This window comes from Equus asinus, chromosome 21 (assembly GCF_041296235.1).
Source record: "Equus asinus isolate D_3611 breed Donkey chromosome 21, EquAss-T2T_v2, whole genome shotgun sequence".
Classification (NCBI taxonomy): Eukaryota; Metazoa; Chordata; class Mammalia; order Perissodactyla; family Equidae; genus Equus; species Equus asinus.
The window spans coordinates 36,322,867-36,345,837 of record NC_091810.1 but is presented as its reverse complement, the minus strand read 5'-3'; the positions used below and the strand labels follow the sequence as shown (position 1 = coordinate 36,345,837).

General features: G+C 39.0%; 1 protein-coding gene and 1 long non-coding RNA gene across 5 annotated transcripts in view; one reads left to right on the top strand and one right to left on the bottom strand.

The window, feature by feature from the left end:
• LOC139041400 (uncharacterized) overlaps positions 1-17,406 on the top strand; it is a 41,094-nt gene extending 23,688 nt beyond the window's left edge. The window contains exons 2-3 of the long non-coding RNA XR_011496476.1: positions 14,702-14,812; positions 16,918-17,406. This is a non-coding gene — a long non-coding RNA (uncharacterized lncRNA). The remainder of the gene's footprint in view (positions 1-14,701; positions 14,813-16,917) is intronic.
• The window catches only part of ADAMTS9 (ADAM metallopeptidase with thrombospondin type 1 motif 9), a 165,140-nt gene that overhangs the window by 61,277 nt on the left and 80,892 nt on the right, over positions 1-22,971 (bottom strand). For all 4 annotated transcript variants that reach the window (XM_014859294.3, XM_070493017.1, XM_070493019.1 and 1 more), the window contains 6 exons: positions 20,675-20,794; positions 17,710-17,814; positions 17,406-17,573; positions 15,038-15,307; positions 10,196-10,357; positions 7,876-8,052 (listed from right to left, as the gene is read on the bottom strand). In XM_014859294.3, coding sequence (XP_014714780.3) covers positions 7,876-8,052; positions 10,196-10,357; positions 15,038-15,307; positions 17,406-17,573; positions 17,710-17,814; positions 20,675-20,794 — 1,002 coding nt within the window. The remainder of the gene's footprint in view (positions 1-7,875; positions 8,053-10,195; positions 10,358-15,037; positions 15,308-17,405; positions 17,574-17,709; positions 17,815-20,674; positions 20,795-22,971) is intronic.

Here is a 22,971-nt window from a genome sequence, read left to right as displayed (position 1 = left end):
AACGGCTCAATAATTCCAGAATGTTTCAAGTAGTTACAATCTAGAAGAACAGAAAATCTTAAATAGTAGACATCCTCTTTCTGCAGAGGTTGCATTTCACCACTTCACCAACTAAACAGTAAAAAGAGGGGATTCCATCTTGGTTCAAATCAGGGGCTTAAAAGTCCGACAGTCCTGGGTTCAAATCCTGATTCAGCCACTTCCCAGCAGTGTGACCTAGAACTAACTGGTGAACTTCTCTGATAGCGCTAACTTCATCAAGTAGAAGGCATTAAATTACATAATGTGGGTGAACTGCTTTGCATAATTCCTAGCAAAAAGTAAATGCTCCAAAATGTGATTGTTATAATAAAAAATCAAAATCCTCCCTATAATTATGGAGGGAAATACATTGTGCAAAAGTCAGTCAGGGGAAAACAGCTCTTTTGTGCATAACTAAAGCTATCAATTCATCCACTTTCTGAAATATTTCAGAGGAAAGTGACTTAGGGAGAATTATTTGAATTATTTTCCATCTTAGTGCATGACAACCTGAGAAAGGGAAAATACATTAATAAGAGCTTCTAAAAAACAGACCACCTAAATAGCTTAATTATAGCTTAATTCAGGGTGTCTCCCTAAAGGAAAAAAAGAAAATTTTAATTTGGCCACTGGAAAAGAGAATTGATGACATCATCAGTCAATTTGCAGGCAAAGTTGTTGCATAAATTTTAATTTCTGGGGGACGTCAGTATAGGGTGGGTGAATGAATCTCCACAAGGGCTTTCTTAACACTGCGGAAGCTAAGTTTGGAGAAGTTAAATGATGAAAATTAGTGATGGAGGAGACATTGCCTCAACTCTGATTCTTCTGATGTGTCTTTGAAACAGCCCCGCAAAGCTAATCTTCTCACCCTTCACCTACAGGGCTCAGTGAATGGGAAAAGCTGCCTTCCTGAAACTTTTCCTTCAAAGAGAGAATTAGCTCTTGGAATCCAAGCTTCTACTAGGTGGCTACCTGGTGTTTTCCATTTTTGCCTTCTCCTAAAAAGCATCAATTAAGCCTCGCCCTTTCAGCCCACTGCACACATAAACATTCTTTCTCCTTAACTGAACTTACTGCCACGATGAACTTGAACTCTGAGATGCACAAGAGGAGAGTTTGTTTCAACAGCTGCTTTTACACTGAGCCCCTGGAGTTACTACTCTCAAGACAGCTGGTTCTGATAACCTCTCTTTCACTGTCCTGTTTTTCCTAATGCCCAGCTGTCAGGGAACACCCATTGAAGTGTTCCAAAACAAAGGCATGAAACAGGAGGAGGACAAGAGAGTGGTACATGTTGGATGCAAGGGCATCATACATAGGGAATCCTTACATGCTAACATAGGATTTTTCTCCCCAGCTTATTTTTTTAAGTTTATTGATTTCTTGGCTAGTTGAGTATTAACTGCTAAAGATGTACTGTTGCCTGAGGTTGCCCCTTCCAATATGGTAGCCCCCAGCCACAGGTGGCTGTTTAGAGTAATTAAAATTAAATACAATTTTAAATGTGCTATCTCTGTTGCACTTAGCCACATTTCAAATACTCAATAATAACCACATGTGGCTAGTGGCTTCCATATTGGAAAGCAAAGATAGAGAACATTTAAAAAATTTTTTTTGGTGAGGAAGATTGGGCCTGAGTTAACATCTGTTACCAATCTTCCTCTTTTTGCTTGAGGAAGATTGTCACTGAGCTAGCATCTGTGCCAATCTTACTCTTTTTTTTTTGTATGTGGGATACTGCCACAGCATGGCTTGATGAGTGATGTGTAGGTCCATGCCTGGGATCCCAACCCATGAACCCCAGGCCACCAAAGTGGAGCACGTGAACCACTATGCCACCAGGCTGGCCCTGAGAACATTTCTATCATTGTGGAAAGTTATTGGACTGCGTTGGTCAAGGCATAACCTTGTAGTGAGGTTGTAGTGAAGCTGTAGTGAGGCTTCCAGGGAAAAAAAAAAGTGTCAGTTCTTTAATTATGTGTGTAGTTCGTTTTTATTTAATACCAAATTTTCCCTTTCTCCACCAGAGTGAACAGCTCCGACTTGTTCATTGCTGTATCCTTAGCACCTAGAACAGTGCCTGGTCCAGAGTAGGCACATAAAAAGTATTTGCTGAAAAATTAATGACTTTTTTTAAAGAAATGATCCCAATTTTTTTTACTTCCTCCCTATAAAATAAATCTTCCTCAACTGCCTTTACTAATCAGGATTTGCTCCCAACCAATTAGACTCGGACTCAACCTCTGCCTCCCACTCCACATTCCAAAGTTCCCATTCCTTTCCATTCCGGAAGAACAACTCACTGACATGAGTCAGCCAGAGGCCCTACACTCCTCCTCAGGGTCTAATAACCCTCCTACCCCGGCTCCCACCACCTTTGGACTTTTTAAAATTGTAAAAACAGAAATCCGTCAAGCCATCACGAAATATCAGCTCTTAGAAGGCAGGAACAGAGTTTCTGATAGGCATACGAACACAGTAAATACTGAAAAAAAAAGGCCAGTTACAGTTTATCTCCAGTGAAATAGATGCAGGCCAGTGTTTTGCTTATTTTGAACATATTTGAGATGAGTGGTTTATAGAGACTTAGTCTACACTGAATACAGGTAAACTTTGTCATAATGTTTCAATTAAAAGCTATCTTATTGTTTATACTCCATGGGGCCTGACCCCGTGGCTGAGCAGTTAAGTCTGTGCACTCCGCTCCGGCAGCCCAGGGTTTCACCGGTTCGAATCCTGGGTGCGGACATGGCACCCCTCATCAAGCCATGCTGAGGCGGCGTCCCACATGCCACAACTAGAATGGACTCACAACTAAAAATACACAACTATGTACTGGGAGGCTTTGGAGAGAAAAAGGAAAAATAAAATCTTAAAAAAATAAAAATAAAAAACAAAATAAAAGCTATCTTATTTTTTATATTCCATATTGATACATCCAAACAATGTGTTTCTTATTTCTTTTTTAAAAGGCACTAGCAGAACGTTTAAGATTTGTCTTCGTTAGTAAAAAAATGTCATATTCATTAAAAATGCATATGCATTTAATGTGATATTCCTTATGGTCAAATCTTTATATCATCCTCCTAATCTGGCTAATATGATATCTATAAAACGAAAGTGAGAGATGTTTTGCCATTCCCTAAATATAACTACTGGCTTGAAGTGTTCATAATTGCTGGATTACAGGAATTTACCAATAACAGTAATTACAGGAATTTACCAATAATAGTAATAAATCCGGATTTTCTGTTGTTGGAGTCAAACGGGCAATGTCAACATTAGCTATATAAGGTTAGATGGAGTTTGAGGCATATCCTTTATTGACTATAAACAGAAGTTTAAAAAATTCATTCGATCATGGGCAGTTTTTTTCTACCAAAATAAGCAGGTTTAATATAGTCAGTATACTGACATTCAAGTCTTATCACTAAAGTAGATTATCACATAGTCAAATGGATTCATAAAAACCTCCTTCATAGGGTAACGTGGGAACTAAATGTGATGTGTATTTGCTTAATGTGGCTTGGTACACAGTAAATAGTCAGTACAAGTTTGCTATCATCATCTGCATTGGAGAAGTTATCTTATTTAGCACCTTATAAAAAAATCTCAAACTCATATACAGACTCCCTTATTTCGGTGCTTTCATCCTCAATTACCATAATAAACTACCGCGCAAAATGGAGTCTCAGTAGGGGAATGTGGAGCCAATAGGCATCTGGAGTCACCTTTATGATTTATAATTTTTTGAAAAGTGCAGACTCTCTTAAAACTTCCAAGTTTATTGGTACAATATTTTCTTTAATAAGAAATGCTTTCTGAAATGTATTGCAGGTGAACAAATAACAAAATTGACCAATGTTGTCTTTTACAGCTATCTGAACACAAAGAATGAGGTGTGGTCAAATTTATGCACATTAGGTTAGCTTTCTCCCGTACCTAGATCCTATGTTCAGAACCATTTCTTCTAATCACTTATTTTGTCTTCTGGCTATGTTTTATCATTACCTACAAATTCAATAAATGGAGCATTCATATTTCATAGTTGAGACTCAATGAATCAAGACAACAGGATTACAAAAGAAAAAAACCCAACAAAATGTTAAGCCTCATATTTTTGTTTATATCACTAAGCATCATTTCCAATTCTGAAATATTTTTTAAAGTTATCCCTTTAAAATACACATTTTAAACTATCTAATTACAGAAAGCTTGCCAGTTGGCTACTCGGATTTGGGAGAGGGATGGTACAGGTTGGAGGGGATTTACAAAATTAAAATGCATCCTTTTAGAAGCAAAAGAAACATACATGCATTTCTAATTCACATTGCCTATTTGCCTTTACAGTCTGCTGATAAACACTAAATTTTAAACATTGTATATAAAATTAAATAACATGGAAAAAATAAATATGCTTTATTATATAAACACATAGAAATCTGTACTGCTCAAAATATTCAGATAATACTAGGCTTGGCTGCTTAAAACTGTATTCAGAAAATATGGTAACGATATTTACAATCTTCATTTTTGCTAGAGATAGATGCGGTGAGGTGATAAAATACTGATGTCAGACATTTTCTCTTCCTACCTACAGAAGCTGCAAACTTTAGTATGAAAATGAGGTAGACACAAATTCATAAGTTGGCCAGGCAGAAATAAAAGCACAGTTCCTTCGTGAGCTCATAAATTCTCATTATTCAGGTCGACAAGCATTATTCCAAAGCACCTAAAGCAAGGCTCAGAGAACACTTTTAGGTTTGTCATGAAAAACCCAAACAAGCAATTTCTCCTAAGGAGAACCATAGGCGCCAAGATGATCAGCAAGCAGACACATGGGACAATGCAAAAAGGAATGCTACAGGACCGTCATGGTTAGGTGACATCACCTAGCAACCTTTTTTACTTTATCCCAATGAATCAGCCTACTCTGGAATGCTGTGGATTTTTAACCTACTTTCTGCTGTGGTTTGACAGTAAAGAGCTCTCTTTCAAATTTATCCCTCGAGTCATGGGACGCATGCATTCACTACTCAGTCTGCTCCTGGGACTGGCCGCAGGAGCCAACTGAAAGGCATGTCAGTGTCAGACCTTATTTCAAAAACAAAACATTGCCAAGTAAGAGTGCAAGGACACATTAATAAGAGGACACTAAGGCTGAATTTTTGGAGGACGTTTTTCACAATCATGATTGTAAATCTGCAATGACTTGTGCCAGAACTAAGGGTCTAAGATGGGTACTTGAACCCCACGTTTACAGAAGCTTCATTTTAGAGACTCTAGAAGCCATGCTAACAGCGATTTGGAGTTTGTTTCCTAAACATTGCTCCTTAGTAACAATTGTTGAACTAGGCTATCTCCATTTGACCTTGGAAGAAGCCTACTCACACAGCAGCAGTGCTTTTCCCCAAGATCTCCAGCGGGGGAGTACTGGGGAGAGAAAGCAAGCAGCTCAAGGACTCATTGCTACCCTTGGTTTCTAAGAGATCTAGTTTGCTTTCCGTTGAAAGCAACATGTTAGCACCTCAAATATACCTTTTGTTGTTAATTTCACTGTCAGTTACAATGATGAAGCACCATAGAAGTGGCTTTATGGCTATTAAGACAATTCACTGAGGTATGCTTAAATTTAGAATTACTAAGAAATTGTACCACAGCATCCACACAAATAAACCTAAAGGTAAAATCAAAATCCTACAGTAAGAATCTGAAAGACTGCCCTCAGACACGTGTATTTAAGTAATATATTACAAACGTATCTATTTAAATAAAATGCTTTTAATTTTTTAAAAATCACAATTAAAAGCCTTGCAGAGGTGCCCTTGCTCCCAGACTGCAGAGGCATTTAAATATATATTAGAATAATGATCACTTTGCAAAGGAAGCATTAAAATCATATAGGCAGCAAAAATATTTTTAAAATCCATGCATTCGCTTCTGTGCATAACAGAGCATCAGAATCTCTCTCTTTTTCTCTGTGCGTGTTTTAGAAAACTGTGTGCAGCCCCAAAAAGAACTACTACAATAAAAAAAACTTTACAGTCTTTAGTTAGATTAATTAGCAGATCATATTTCAGAATTTAAGCATTTAAGCTCTTAAAATATCTATGAGGGATGGTGGTGATCCTGTGTAAAAAAAAATCTGAGTTATATATAGAAAGTGTTCAAGGAAGAGAATGCTGTGGAAACTAATGTATATATTATATATAGTATTATATAGATAGTATATATAGTAGTATAGCATACTACTATGTACACCATTATGGTATGGTAGTATAATGCTATATATAGTATATAACAATATATACAATATAAATTATATTATTATATTATATATACACCCATACACTCCTTCTGAGGGTTAGGAGATGTTTTTTGGTCAAAATTAAAGAAACACAACTTCTTAGAGAGCTAGTAGACTTTTTGGAACATAACTCTGGTGTGGTGTTGCTGTTGGCTGAGCAAATGGGGTAAAAGCTTAATGGGCTCAAGAGGGAAAATTTCATGAAAAATAATATGTTAATAGGTGACTTACGGAAGTTGAGGACGTCAGAGGATGTTCCTGACATTCTAAGGTTATTTCTGAACTTTCTCAAAATGTTCATTTGGAAGGGTGCCAGGATTGCAGATAAAATGCTCCGGGTAAACTAAACATCTGACTCAGAGTGACGTTTCTTAAGTTCTTGCATAAAATCCTTACAGCCCAGCTAAATAGTAAATTTGAGATGATACTCTAAATTCTTCCAGATTTCTACTCAATACACTAAGTACAGTGGGTACACAGCTAGTGTTCTACCTGCACACACAGTCTCAGACACTGAAACCCTTGGCTCTTGGAAGCGTCATTAGGTATTAGTCATTACCAGATTCACTTCAGTTAATCTGCTCTTTAGCTGGCTTCAGGAATGGTTAAGACTTTTCCTCAGAACCATATGGAATAAAAAAGGCTTCTGGATATGACTTAATATAATATTAAATTCAGCTTCAGTGCAATTAATGTATTTACAAGAACATTTACTCTATTTACATGAAACAGCCCTAATGGTTCCACAGCTTATGGCACAACTTTGCCAAAGTATTGTTTTGACATAGCCGATCCTTCCGTTTGCAAGAGCTGCCCCAGAAGTTTGCATAGTATTTACAGTGGCAAACCTGTCTGACAATGTCAGCTAAGCAGATAGCAAAGGAAGCCTATGACCAAAGCAAAAAATGGTCTCAAATAGGCTTCGTGTCTTGGTGGAAGAGAGAGAACACTTCAGACACCTTGAAAGGTACCAGGTCAATGAGTCTACTGTTGGTCTTTTGCATTTTCCAAATGATTTCAGTCAATTTTGTGGGCACAGTCTTTGTGGTGATTATGTTGAGAGTTGTACCCGAGTCACACAGAGGCAAATTATAGCCACTGAAGAAAAAATTGTTTTGGCCTCAATAAGCAGGTGTCTTCCCAAAAAAGTCAAAACTACCACAGCTTAGAAAAGGAAAGAATGTCTGCTACTGAGTTGTCTGCTTAAATAACTCTGAGCTTAATAACTACATGAAGTTATCTAGTCTAAAAAAACCCACAAATATATATAGTTTAGTTCTTCTAGGAAAGGAAGCTACTTCTTGGCATTGGCACCAGGCCTGTATGAGGTACACGTATTCTGTGAAGTCACTTTGGTACTATCATAAAAAATTAATTCTGTTGTATGCCAATATAAAGAAAATAATTGACTATTTATAGCACAGTTTCAGGGATGCCCTCATGAACATGACAATTATCTGTTGCAGAGGAGTGCCCCAGAATATCTTGGAACTGCGTATGCTAGTTAGATAGTTTGGTTAACAAACAAACAGTTAGGGCCGTACCGAACTCCATGGGCCAGTACTCCAGGCAGCGTCTTGTGGACAAGCATGTGTGTTACACTGCTCACGGTCTGGAGGCTTATCAAGAATTTCACAGCTCAAATCTGGAAACCGTTCACCATTGGACCGCTGACAGACCACCAGTCTTGTTCGCAAGCCTCCACCACACAGCTTAGTACACTGGAAAAATGGAAAGGAAAGCTGTAGTTATTTTATCTGAACAGCCAATGGCAAATTTTCTTTTCCAATGAGAAAAATTTCTTAGCCAAAAATTCTATTATGGCGCCGGGCAAGGTAAGTCTCTAGAGAGAACCAAGCTGAATTATCCACGGTAACCTATACAACAGACTGGAGCGTCTACCTTAATGGTAGGTAGCGTTTATTGAGTGCTTCTTCTTCATCCGTACTAAGTGCTCCAATATACATTAGCTGAGCAAGAGGAGAGTACAATTATCTGCGGGGGCAATTGAGCTTAAAAGAGGTTAGTTAACTTGATCAAGGTCAATTCAACAGCAAGTGTCTAGGGTAAGATTATAGTCATTTCTTTGACAGATAGAAAACCAAAAATCAAACAAAAAACCAAAAATTCAAAAAACACCCAGTACCAAATAAAGGAAATAATGACTTAGCCAGTTTTATTTTCTGGCAGCTTCCAAGAATTTGTCACCAATCTTTGGTTATTTTGTGACTCCAATCTTCACAGACCTTTATGAGGTTAAAATATTTTATTCTATCTCCAAATCTTAGGATAACTATGACCTTCCCCTAGGATGAATAAACAGTGTGGTGGGAATGTTGGATAAAGTTCTGGCTCCTGGCTAGATCCAAACTTCTCAGGCAGGAACAAGTTGTATTTCTTGGACAGTACTGCTGTGCTCACATCCAGGAACACTGAAATTCGGTTTCCCTGCTGTGTCAAGGCCAGATCTCCCACAGAATCTGGAACGATCTGGTCCGTGCTGACAGCAAGCATCCCAGTGAATGCGTGTACTCTCTTGGCTTCAATCCAATTACAGAAGCTTAATCACAAATCCCACAGGACAGAACTTTGTGATGAGTTTTGGGAAACCCATAACACATGAGTCTCAAAGCCTGACTCCCCCTTCCTGCCTTTCAGCAAAGCCCTCCAGAATGACGTACTATCAAGGAAAGTCAACAAAAATCTCCATTATGACTGCCTATGATGACTAGGTTACGTATATGAAACTGTGAAACGTGGACACGTGATTTCTGTTAGCCAGGAGCGTGGACTAACGTGCCCATCCATCTCTCATTTGTCTTTGCCCCCCTCTTGGCACCAGGGTCTCCAAGATGTTAATCTTCATGTTTTACTTTATAAATTTTACAGTCAAAACAGAACAACTCAACAAACTTTAAATATGTGCTCTCCCTGTTCATTCAAGAGTAGAGAGATATATTCTTGGTTAATCAAACACATAAAAATAAACATGTAAGCGCTACACATAATTGTGGCTCAAAACCCAACTTAATGATATTAATACTAATGACAACAATTTTTATAATGGCAGTTAACTGATTGAAGGCTGTGTGCTAGGCATTTGACATTCACTATCGCATACAATAGTCACAAATACTATGAAGTTGGGGCCATTACAATCCCCATTTATAGAAGAGGATATATAGATGTTTGGCAAAGTTACATTATTTGCCAAGGCCACAAGGCTTATAAGAGCCGGGGCTGGGAATGGTACCCAGCTTTTTCTGGTCCGAATACTCTATTGCCCTTCATTGATCATAGCAGGCAACTCTTAAAAAAGGTAACAGCTGAAGAATTTCATTATTTGAGAATATACAGCTAATTATTCACTTCCATGTTTAAAATGCATCACCTCTGATAGGAATAATAGCACCTATGCATTCTGGTTTCATCAGGGATTTGAAATATTGGGAGACATTATGCCATGAACAAGAGTGCCTCACAAACACCTCAGAACTGAAGATGACAAAATTTCCATGGACTAATTTAACACATATCTTCAATCACTTTAAAAGTGTCCATTTTTTTTTAAAGTGTCCATTTTTCAAGCAGGAGAGGTTAACAAACACTTTAAATTAGCATTTATCTGCATCCTTTCCTAATTTTCCTCTCGCATGTATTCAAGCTGTCTCTAACTAGTAATAAATGCACTTTTAAAATGGTCCAGAATTAAGACAGTTCTCCTAGTTAACCCCAAATCAAGACGCTTTAACTAGAGTTAGTTCTTCTTCCTTAAAAAAAACTATAAACAATGACACAGTTTGGTGGCAAAATCACTCTGTGGTTTTTTTGCAAAGGAAATACAAATGGGCAGTTCCCCCTCACCTCTCCCCAGCTGCCATAAGCCCATTGAGGACAAGGGCCAGATTCGCAGGCTCTTTGCTCATCGGGTTTTATTCTCTCCACGCAGTCGTTTGCGGTGTATCCGTTTTCATCCTGACACACAACCACACGCCGCTGGGACCCACCAGCACAGGTACTGGAACACTGAACACATCAGACATCAGTCAACAGGTTAATCCTCACCTTGATCTCCATTTTAGGGACACAAAAAGCAGCTGGTTGAAAGGTCAGAGACAAATGTGACAGAAACCATTCTCAAGTCGTCCACAATGGACAGAAAGCAATCTCGAGAACTTCCCCTCCCTGGGGTTGTTTAATGTACACGTCTTATAAATACCTGGAAGGCAGAAACACGGCTTCTTCTCTGTATGCTTTAGGCCCTCAGTAGGTGTTCAATAAATGCCCAATGAGTGATAATGTCTTGTGATTTCCAAAGCGGTCCTATTTACTGTCCTCCTTTATCCTCTCTGCATCTCTGAGAGGTACACAGGTGTTCACTGACACCACAGTCTATTGAGAAATTCTTTTCTTTTCAAAACTCCAAGTGCTTATTTAGAACCAACATTTGACTTCCCTTTCAACAGAGAGCTCAAATTACACGTTTAACGAATTGCCAGTTGTTGAAATTAAGCTTCCATATTAACTCATTCAATTGCCCAAAGAAAACCATCATGGAATGTCACTTAGACATCATTTCCTCGCAGGTCATGTTCCCTTCTCTCCCTTGACAATAGCCTCTACTTTAGTAACTAAGGGCAGCAAGATTTGTTTTCTTTCTTTATTTTTATTCCCCAGGGAACGTAACTGAATTCCATATTCAGAAATCTCTCCTCAGGCGCTCTTTCAGTTCACTCCTCCCTCTCACGGCTGCCATGGAATCATATTTGCATTTCAGTTAATTTCCCACACAAGCTTCTTTTAGCTCTCTTATTTATCTACATCTTGAGTGCTTTTTTCTTTCCATAATCTCCTTATCTTTTGAAACCCAATGTGTTTGTTCCTATCCTTCACTCTGACCCTTAATTTGTAAAATCAGTTTGCCTGTAAAATACCCATCTAGTCCTCAAAGCAATGCAATTCCCACAAATTATGAAGTCTCCAACTGCATTTGCAACAATGCTTTGAGTTCCAGGTTCTCATGGCTGATTGGTGCTTTCTATCAAACCCCAGCTCAAACCAACGTTATTCCAAAGTGCTAGCAAATACTGCTTCTTGCTGGTCAGCTTCTTTCATATAAAGAGGTGAACATAGATTTTTGCTTATTGTATTGGACCTCAGTTCAATTTCCCTGTCAAATTATGAGTGATTTTAAAATATATTGGGTTTAATTTTAAAATGGAGAGCAGAAAAATAGATTTGTGAATTCTGAGAAAATAGGTAATTTTTGATCTACAAAAATTCTACCTCTATTCTCTGAGGGTTCTGGTATACTTACTCTAAATGTGAAAATATTTGTTTTCTACTTTTAAACAGCTGAGTACATAACAAAAAAACCCACAGAGAACTATTATTTTTATTGGCTTTGTTTGGTGACCAGAATGTTAAGAATGACCTTTCATATTGTAAATAGATTTGAAATATATAATTTGGCCCTTGAGTGTGTCCCCCTGATAATATAATCTTGTATTATTCCTTTGTTATGTCATGGGTGAGCGTTATTGCCCCAATAAAATGGTAAGCACCTTGAGGGAGGGTCCAGTGTCATAACTTGTGTTCCTATTAGCTTCCATAGTACTGTCACAGGATTTACTGCCTGGTCCACTTAAAGTTTCTGGAAGCAACAGCTCTATGAACCACACGCTACCCTCCCTTCAAAATGGCTGACTGGAGCAAGGATGGACATCTGATCCAAGGTCAAGTAATCCACTGGCTGACCAATGACCAATCAGACGCTTCCTACTAAGAATCTCACCAAAGAGATGGAGATAGCACTTAGCTGGGGTCAAGCAATTGAACCGCACAGTCTTGAACTTGCCCTGCACATGTCTGAACCCACAGTCCTTTTGGGTCTTTATATTCCCATAGACAGGAGAAGTGTTGTATATAATCTTTCTCCAGGTCCAACTTTGCCATTTTTTGATTAACAAGGATTCTTAATATAATTCCTATGTTGCACAAGTTCACTCTGGACTTCTTTTGTTAACAATTTTCCCGTCCTCTTTAGATGACATATTTTTCTAGGTAAACATTCCTTTGAACAAACCCTGCACTTATCATCCACACTGGACAAAACAAGAGAGGATGGGGCTTTTAGAGAAGCAAGAGCTGATGGACATCTGTTTTTCTTACCTGCCTAGTATACTTCTCCTTACATCTGGCAGCCCAATTCTCCTTTAAGGGACCATTCTGCCCCCAATGGATGCCATCTTGGTGGGACTGTCCATTAAGATAGACTGTCTATTAAGAGTATTAAGATACTCTGCCCTTCCCTGGTTAAGAAGTGGACAAGTGGAACAAGCTGGGCCAATCAGACGTTCCTGGGAATTTGAATACTGAACAGAGTAATTCAAGGGTGGTTCAGAGTTGAAAGGGATTCTTTAAGACAGAAACTCCTTAAAGAAATTATCCTTTAGATCTAGACCCATTTAGGTCAGGGGTTGTCCAACCACAGCCAGGGGTCCAAATCTGGCCTGCCACCTGTTTTTATAAATAAAGCTTTATTGGAACACAGCCATGTCCACTCATTTACGTATTGTCTATGCCTACCTTTTTGCTACAACAGCAAAGCTGGTTAGTTGCAACAGCGACTGTATGGTCCACATAGCTGAAAATACTTATTATCTGGCCCTTTGCAGAAAAATCTTGTCAACTCCTGAGCTAGATCCCTGAAGATGCTCTGGTCTCTGTCTCTCCTAAATGAACAAGTTTTGTTTGTTTTGCTTTCACTTGAAAGCTTGCAGCCAGAGACCTCTAATTGATAATACACAGAAAACCTCAGACAGGGCTCAGTTTTACGCAGAAATCGACTATAAAACAAGGTTATTATTCCAGAATCCTCTGCAAACTTTAGATTCCCATTCTCTAGTGTTTATGAGTCTTTGCTGCCTTTCCTGCCATGGGAGGCAGGAAGACCACGTACAGTTTGTGCACTACACCATGCAAAGACGCACGTACACCCCACAGGCTCCTGGGAGTAGATCAGGCACATCGAGCCAGGCCTGAAAAATCACATTGTCTAGCTTCAGCCTCACTTAACTTAGAAAAAAAATCTCCAAACAAAAAACAGGCACAATGGGGGAAAAGAATGGTGTTGCCCATTGCTGCAAAAGGTTGCTTAATCCTCCCTAATTGGGAACTCTGCCCAAGGGCAGAATCATTCAATCCTAAAAGAATGCATCATCTCCAAAGGTAGTCCTAAACAAGAATAGCTTAAAAGTTTTTTAAAGAAAGTTCTGGCGCTATTATTAGAATACACGTGTGAGTTTGGAATTTTTTCAACCAGAAAAATCGTGGCGCACCTGGTTGATCACCCTTTACTTAATCAAGAATTGACATCTCTTGATCACGCTTTAATTTCTCAGACTCAGAATCTTCTAACCCAGGCAAAGGAAGCCTTAAAGTGGGAAGCAAGGGAGGAGAATGAGACGGCGAAGGTCCTGGGCAGCTTGGCAGCTGCTCTGCATACAACTAACACTTGCAGTGGGTGAAAATGCTTAGTGGCTGATCAGTATTCACAGGAAAGTAAATCTAATTGACTGAAACATAACCACGGTGGGAAACAGACAGCTTCCTTCTAATGCTTTTTAGTCCAGAAATAATTAAACACAATCGGCAGTACTAGAAGGAAACTAATAGTAAACAACTAAAAAGAAGACCTCGGAGTGATTAGTAAACGCCTACCTCCCGACACCCACCCAGGGTCCTGTGCTGCCTTACCTCTCGTGCAGTTCCTCTAGACGTGTCCAGTATCCCACAATAGAATTAGTTTTCAGAAAATTACTTAGTAAAAAAATCAAAAAATTCCAAAGCATATTTTTCCTTTCAATATTAAATATTTTTTCAAGGTCTTCCTAATTTGAAAGACAATGCTAATAATAAGGATAATTGTTGACATTAAGTTCTCACTCTGCGGTAGGCGGAGTGTAAAGCACTTTATTTGTATCATTGCATTTAATTCTTACAACGATAAAGGAAAGCCAGAAATATTGTTAACTTTGCTTTACAGATGAGGAAACTGAGGCTCAAAGAGGAGAGGGGGCATGCCAAAGACCCCCCAATTTGGAAGTGCCAGTCCCTGGATCAAACAGAGGCATCTGCCCTCAGAGCCTGTGCTGATAACCATTAGGTCATGGTACTTCTCCCTTAGGCACAGATTCCACCTAGACTAGTGGTTCCCCTCAATCTGGGACAAAGATCTACTACTACAAATTACACAGCAACTGTGCCACTTTGAGATGGCACTCATATGGAAAATAGCAAGAAGGAAAATGACTTTCATTAAGAGCTCCCTTTCAGAAATGTTCCTCTGCCCTTTTAACTTCTCTCCAGGCAAGAAGTGCTCTGCCGCCTCCAGGATCAATCATCATGGCCTTCACAGTACCTTCCAGGAGGCCACTTGATCATGTTACCCAAAGTGACACCTCCTCCAACACCCAGGAGGTAAGTTAAGGTAGCTTTGAGGTGCACGCAGACAGCATCGTGTGACACCTTTTCAGGAACTGCAATTAACCCATTACGGTTCACCCAAAACAAATGAAAATGTACAGTGTCAATCCCTCATGAGAAAAAAATGCTCCAAAGGCATTTCTAGTCTGTTTCCCTACAAATGCTGCCTGAAGTGAAAGACAAGAAGGCAAATTAGGGAAAGACTCAGCGAATACTCACTGCTCCCCAGGGGCCAGTCCTCCACTGGTTTCCACCAAGCACGTGGGTGCGGCTAGGGTTAGCGCTCCTGGGGCGATAATCCTCGTTTTGGAAAGGGTGCTGAGCCAAGCCACTGTCTGGGATCCGTTGAGGGCATGGAGACATGGAACAGTCCTGGTCGGTTTCTGGGATATAATCTGGGTCGCACTCGCTCTGATCGATCACATGGTCACTGTAGTTGACACATACCACTTGCCGAGTCGCCCTACCTTGCCCACACGTCACGGAGCACTACGTTGAACGTTCAGAAAGAGAATGGGTCAGTCATTTGGCAGTCATAAATTCATGAATGTGCATTTTCCATAAATGGCCCACCACTCACTCAGTTGCTCAGGCCAAAACCCTTGGTGTCATCCTTGCCTCCCTTTTCTTCCCACCCACAGCCATTTCATGAAGAAATCTTGTCAGCTCAGTATTCAAAATACACCCCTGGTCCAGCCACTTCTCATCATCTCCACTATCAACTCCCTAGTCCAAGCCATCACTTTCCCTGGCCAGGACAATTGCAATGGCTTTTCAGCTGGGCTCCTGCTTACAATCTTGATGCCCCCAACCAAGTCTGTTATCCATATATAACCCTTGAAGAAAAAAGTCAGATCATGTCATTCCTTCCAGTGACTTCCCAATTCACTCTGGATAATGCCCAAAGTCCTTACCTTCACTCTTTATGATGTGGCCAGTGGCTATGTCTTTGACTCATCCCCTATCACTCGTCACTCACTGCACCCCAGTCACACTGGCCTTACGGATATTTTTTTTTTCTTAAAGATTGGCACCTGAGCTAACAACTATTGCCAATCTTTTTTTTCTTTTTCTGCTTTTTCTCCCCAAATTCCCCCAGTACACAGTTGTATATTTTAGTTGTGGGTCCTTCTAGTTGTGGCATGTGGGACACCACCTCAACATGGCCTAACAAGTGATGCCATGTCCGTGTCCAGGATCCGAACCAGTGAAACCCTGGGCTGCCAAAGCGAAGCATGCAAACTTAATCACTCGGCCATGGGGCCGGCCCCTGGATATTTCTTTAGCATGCCAAGAACACTCCTATCTCAGAGTCTTTGCACCTGCTGGGCCTTTCGCTGTACCACATGGATATCCTTATGGCTCACCACCCCCAACCCCTTCATTTAAGGCCTGCTCAGTGCAGGCCTTTTCTGACTACCTTCTCTAAAGGCACATCCCATCTTTCTCTATGCCATTATTCTGCTTGAATTTTTTCTATTACTTATTAGTATCTGTTGCTATATTGTATATCTATTTCTTTATTTGTTCATTGACTGGAATCTCCACTGGAATAATCTTCATAAAGGCAAGGACTTTCTTATTTGTTGTTCACTGCTCTTTCTACAGTAAGCTTTTAGAAATACCTGGTGAATAGACACATAAATCTGACACACGAATGGGTGGATGATGGATAAATAGATGGATGGATGGATGTTTGAAGACTCTATGCATGAGAATAAGATTATCCACCATTTTCTGAGCAACTATTTTGTGCTAAACAAACACTTAACACGTATAATCCTCACAATAACCTTATAAAGTAGGTATTCTTTTTGGTCTTCTTTTAAGAGCAGAAGAAACTGAGCCTTAAGGACTTTAACCAGATGGCTCAATGTCACGCAGCCAGTAAATTTCAAGGTCTGGACTTTTACACAACTCTCTTTGGATCCACCTCTCAAATTTCATATCTGTGTTATGATATTTATTGAGATATTAATCTCCATTTTCCTTGTGACATTTCCTCACCTATCCTAAGCTTTATATTTCTTGGACTCTGGGGTTTTTGCAAGATGGAAAGCAGGAGCAGCCTGAAGACAAAGATTTTTCTACTTTTATAGAAGCCCAGAGATGGTGCTTGGTGTGTACAGAACGCTCAGTCCACAGCACTGGATGAGGATTCCCACTTCTCACTCTTGGCAAGGAAGCCAAGAGCCACTGGACTTCAAGGGACCACAGGATGCAGGAGGCACCCAGATTCAACCTAAGAGGCCCTCTCCTTACTCATCCCCTTCCCCCTGCCATGTTTGGTACTCCATGAGCCTACTACATTCTGGTGTGACTCAATTAAGACTGAGTTTTCCAATCAACCCCAGAGGACGAGGGCATAAGCAGACTGTAAGTTGATCTACACATTTAAAAAAATGTTCATTTCTTGCACATCTGGCTAAGATTCATACCAGCTGCATATATATGGAGCAGAATAATTTAAGTCACAAACTCAGTCCAACTCTAAAGTAGTAGCCATTGACCTCAGGGACCTACCACCAGTCATCCCTCTTACAGTTCTCTCAATCCTCTCCCAATTTGAAAGAATTCACTTGCTTACAGGGCTCCAGTCCAAAGCCTTCCACTGCCCACAGGGGGTCACAGAACATTCCTCCTTTGCCACGGGTCGAGGCAGGGTCGCACAGGCGCTCTCGTCAGCCACAGAGCCGTCCTCGTCCCGGCAGCTGACATATCTCATTCGGGTACCTTTTCCACAAGTGGCTGAGCACTGGGTGCAGAATAAAATAATGTAGAAATGTTATTTGAAACGGTTGCTCACTGGTCAGTAACCCACTTTCTATAGTCCTATCAGAGCACATCTGCCTCCCTTCCACCCTCTCTACTTCTTTCGGTCTATTTCTTACTGGAGTCCAAGAGCCAAATCGCCACTGAGTTCTTGGTGCACCGTGTATGCTTCTCCGTGCCTCTGGGGCAGCTGGGGGAGGGTGACAAGAAGGCAATTCACAATCCTAGATGTGAGAGAGGGGGAAAGAAGCCAAAGTTACCTTAAAGTCAAATGCACACTTTAATGGTCGTGGCATAAAAAAATATAAGGGCTAAGAATTGTAAGACCTCAGATTGCTACGTTATTCTGGGCAAATCACATGACATCGCTCAGCTCCAATTTCTTCAGCTGTAAAATGGGATATAATCTGAGTCACTTTGTGGGTGCCTTGATACAGGGCAGGGGTCTACTTAATGATCTTTAATACCTTATTTATTTACTTGTTCACATGGAAAGAGAAAAATATTGTAAAATGGCAGATAAGTTGGGAAAGAGCAGGATATCATTTTCAATGATCAATTGTTAATTTTTTAAAACTCTGAAGGCCAAATTCTGCTCTTGTGTTTCAATTAGTTTCCTAATCATGAACTTGCTTTCTGAGTTTACCTAAAGATAACTCCCAAGACCTGGAAGCTCAAATCTAGATATAAGAGGTGTATTCAATATCCCAAAGCCTAAATTTATTTAACACCCCTCAATCACTCAGAGGAAATCCCTATAATGAATTGAGGCCATTCATGTGTAGATAATACTCCCAGATTTACAAATGGGAAAACAGAAGTACACACCTGCTCACAATCATACCCAGCCTCAGTGGTTAGCAAATATTCTTTGATTAAATACACACCCATTAAATGTCTAAGATGTGCTGGGCACGGGGCAAAGTGCTGGGCGCATGGTGCTGATTCACTGACTGATGTATCCTTGACTTTAGGGAGCTTATAAACTGAATGGGAAATTCTGTTACTTGGCTCCCGATCTTGCCTATTCCTCTGCCCGTGGTCCAAAGAGCCACAGGGACTTTTCAGACAGTGAAGGAATTACTTATAAGTTGCAACTGTGGGAGCTGCCCTATAGGCCAATGGATATTATAGAATAACTTAGAGAGAAATATATGTTTTGAATCTCTAAGGGAGTTGCCAAGTCCTCACTTCATGATTGCTTAGATGTAATAGGTAACATTTCCCAGGCATTTATCATGTGGTGCTTTGGAACATTTCAATAAAGTAATAAAAATAAAGATAACACAAGTCACAAGTGGTGTTTGGTTAATTGATCAGCGACAACAACATGAACAACATTGCCATAGTCTTTTACTTTTTTGACACTCTTCATCCATCAACAGCACACGGTGAAATGCAGCAGACTGAGGGCACTCAGAACAGAGGCAGGACACTGGCCAGATGGGGTCTTAGAGCGTGAGTTCTGGGCATACTCTCGATTCAGATCCTGTCCTCACCAATTAGCAAAGCTGATATTCAAACCCAAGTCTTCTCTTTACATATTCCCTTTACATAAATGATGTCAAAATCAAGGCCTATGTAGATAGAGTGCTGGCAACTAGCTCTCTTGAGAAAAACAGTATGCACGTGTGTAGATATATATGTATACACAAACACACATATATTACATGCACATATATACCTATATATGCTTGTTTATTATAAATTTTACTGATATAAAGAATACGTAGCACACAATTTACAAATTATAATAAAATACACAATTCATTATTTTGGGTTCCATAAAGCTGATTGATTCTCACAGAATACTTTTGTTGACTTTTTGCTGAACTCTTGAATCTGTTGCCAAACTATGGTTATAATTGCTGGACAACTGTAGGTTCTGACATGAATGTTAGTTGATATTTGTTTACATTTAAGAGTAAGATAAAAATAAGACAATGAAGATGTATGTCAGAACTTTATGCATTCATCATTGATGTGAATGCTTTCTTTGCTGAACCAGATAATTATTTTCAAATACCAGAAAAAATATTTTCTTAATTTTTGTATTATTCACAATGTAACAGTTGCAGACACTCTTTTAAGTTTAATCTGCATTATTAATGGTTTCTCTATCACTTTCTTAAGTCTAAACAATCAACAAAACAATAAATTAAACCCTGCATTATAGCATTTGCTGATTTCTGTGGTGTAAATATTCTCACCATGGCCAACTTGATGTCAGTGAGCACAGAGTTGGGAAGAGATATGCAGTAGCTCACAGTATACGGTATTTCCACCACACAGATACCTACAAATGTAAATAACTGCAAGAGCATTGATAATAGTAAAATGCAGTAAAATAATTAGGTGATGAGTTTTGAGTATTTATCAGTTTAGTTTATAATATCATCTATTTAATGATAGATTGATATTTTCAATTTTTAATAATGGCTATATTTACCAGACAGAGAAAGATGAACTCTGTATGACTCCACTCATAGGTGGAAGTTAACATATAGACAAGGAGAACTGATCGGTGGTTACCAGGGAAAAAGGGGGGGTGGGGGGAGGCCACAAAGGGTGAAGTGGTGTACCCACAACATGACTAACAATAATGTACAACTGAAATTTCACAAGGGTGTAAACTATCATAATCTTAATAAAAAAAATGGCTATATTTAACAACTAGCTTGAAAAATTCCTTAAAATTTACCAATCATCTCTTATAAGCTGGAACGAGCCACCTTCAGCACACTGCTGCCTGAACATATGATACTATTTGCTGAACCCTACACTGAAATCATTAAAAAAAAATTCTGAGTTTAAGAATAAAAGACCAAACAATCAACATTTGCCATCCAATAAGAATCAGAATCAAACCTACATACACTTCAAAGAACCAGAAAAGAACAAAACTAGTACATCAAAATATTAGATTCTAAATGTAACAAATAAGTAAATCCAGAACAATTTAATTAACTGTTTTCTCTACCTACATACTTACCTATGAAAGCACTTCGATTTTGACCGAACTGCTAGGAGTTTTGGCACCTTGGTACCCAAAGCCAATAACTGAGTTGGATAAAGGAGACTTACCTGGGTATCAGTTGGTTTAGTGGCTGCATTGCAGTCATTGTCATCAACCACTGACATGTAACTCCCAATGATGCATTTCACTGCTCTTAGCTGGTATCCCTGTCCACAAGTGACACTGCACTGGGGGAAAGAAATAAAACAAAGAGTCTAGGCAATTCAGCAAATTTTCTTTTTCCCTTACTTTCCCCATAGCATTCTTCAAGAGAATAAAATATTTCCATAATAGTGGGCCAAAGGGCTGGAACCCAAAGAAATTAGATAAACGTGGGCAATCCTATTCTGTGCAAATTATGTTGATCAATTATCACGATGATGATTGTAATTATTTCTCCTTCCCCATTGGAATTATATTTGTAGGATTTCAATTCCTTGACTATGAACCCCTGAAAGGAGGGGTGAGCATTTCAATCATTTTTACATCTTTCACACTATATCTAGCAGAGTTCTGCGGCTAAAATAAGTACTTAATAGAGTTATATGATCTTATTTGCTTTCTGGACAAGTTTCCTAAGGAAATAATCCGAGTTTGTGTCAATATTTTTGTACAAGAATAGTCTTTGCAATATTATTCATAAAAGGCAAAATATTAGAAACAACCTAAGTATGCAACAACCCAAGGTTAGTTAAATGCACCATGGCATACAAGTCGTAAAGAAAACAATGTAGCCACTAAAAGACTGAGTGTCAGATTTAAAAAGCAGTCTAAAAAACAATAAGTAGAGGGAGTGATGTCATGGAAATGGTGGATCAGGGAGCTCCAAGAATTGATCCCTCCACTGAAGCAATCATTAAGCTGGCAAAAACTGGCAGAATCAACTTTTTTGGAAGTCTGGAATCAAATCAAAAACTTAACAGTAACTAAGTGAGTGCTTAATGAAGAAAGAAGTCGCCAAATTTGAGTAAGAAAGTGTTGTGGCATTTTTGCTTACCCCCTACCATATTCTCTCAAATGCACATGGAACGTTCTCCAGTACAGACTATATATTAGGCCACAAAACAAATCTCAATAAATTTTAAAATACTGCAACCCCACGAAGTATCTTCTCTGACCACCATGAAATGAAGCTAGAAAGCAATAACAGAAGGAAAATTGGAAAATTTACAAGTACGTGGAAATTAAACAACACAGTCTTAACCTTTGGGTTGAAGGAGAAATCATAAAGGAAATTAGAAAATACTTTGAGTTGAATAAAAACAAACATAACACATAAAATGGATGTTTTAATAAATATAAAAACGCAGCAAAAACAGTGATCAGAGAGAAATTTATATCTGTAAACACATACATTAATAAAGAAGAAATCCCAAATCAATAACCTAACTTTTCTTTTTTTTTAAAGCTTGACACTGAGCTAACATCCATTGCCAATCTTCTTTCTTTTGTTATTCCTCCTCCCAAAGCCCCCCAGTACATAGTTGTATACTCTAGTTGTAGGTCCTGCAATGTGGTTGTGCTATGTGGGACACTGCCTCTGTATGGCTTGATGAGTGGTGCTAGATCTGCGCCCAGGATTTGAACCGCTGCAACCCTGGGCTGCTGAAGCGGAGTGTGTAAACTTAACCACTCAGCCACAGGGCCAGTCCCAATAACCTAATTTAATACCTTAAGGAACTGGAAAACAAAGAGCAAACTAAACACAAAACTACCAGAAGGAAGGAAATAATAAAGATTAGAATACAGATAAATGAAATAGAGAATAGAAAAACAACAGAACCAACAAAACTAGAAGTTGGCTCTTTAAGAAGATCAACAGAACTGACAAACCTTTACCTAGACTGACTAAAAAAATAAGAGAAGATGGGCAAGTAACTAAAATCAGAAATGAATGTGGGGATATTGATACGGAATCTACAGCAATACAAAAGGATTATGAGAGTACTATGAACAATAATATACCAACATATTAGACTGTCTGGATGAAAAACACAAATTACCAAATATACACAAATTAACAGAAACATACAAATCACAAAATCTGACTCAAGAAGAAATAGAAAATTTCAACAGATCTATAAGAAATAAAGAGATCAGAGATCAAATCAGTAGTCAAAGATCTCCCAATAAGGAAAAGTCTAGGACCAGATGGCTTTACTGGTGAATTCTACCAAATATGTATAGAAGAATTAACATCAATCCTTCTCCAACTCTTTCAAAAAAATTTAAGAAGGAACATTTCCTAATTGATTCTATGAGATCAGCATTACTCTGATATCAAAAGCCAAGGATAGCACAAAAAGAGAAAAAAGCAAACTATAGACCAGCATCTCTTATAAATATAGATGCAAAAATCCTCAAC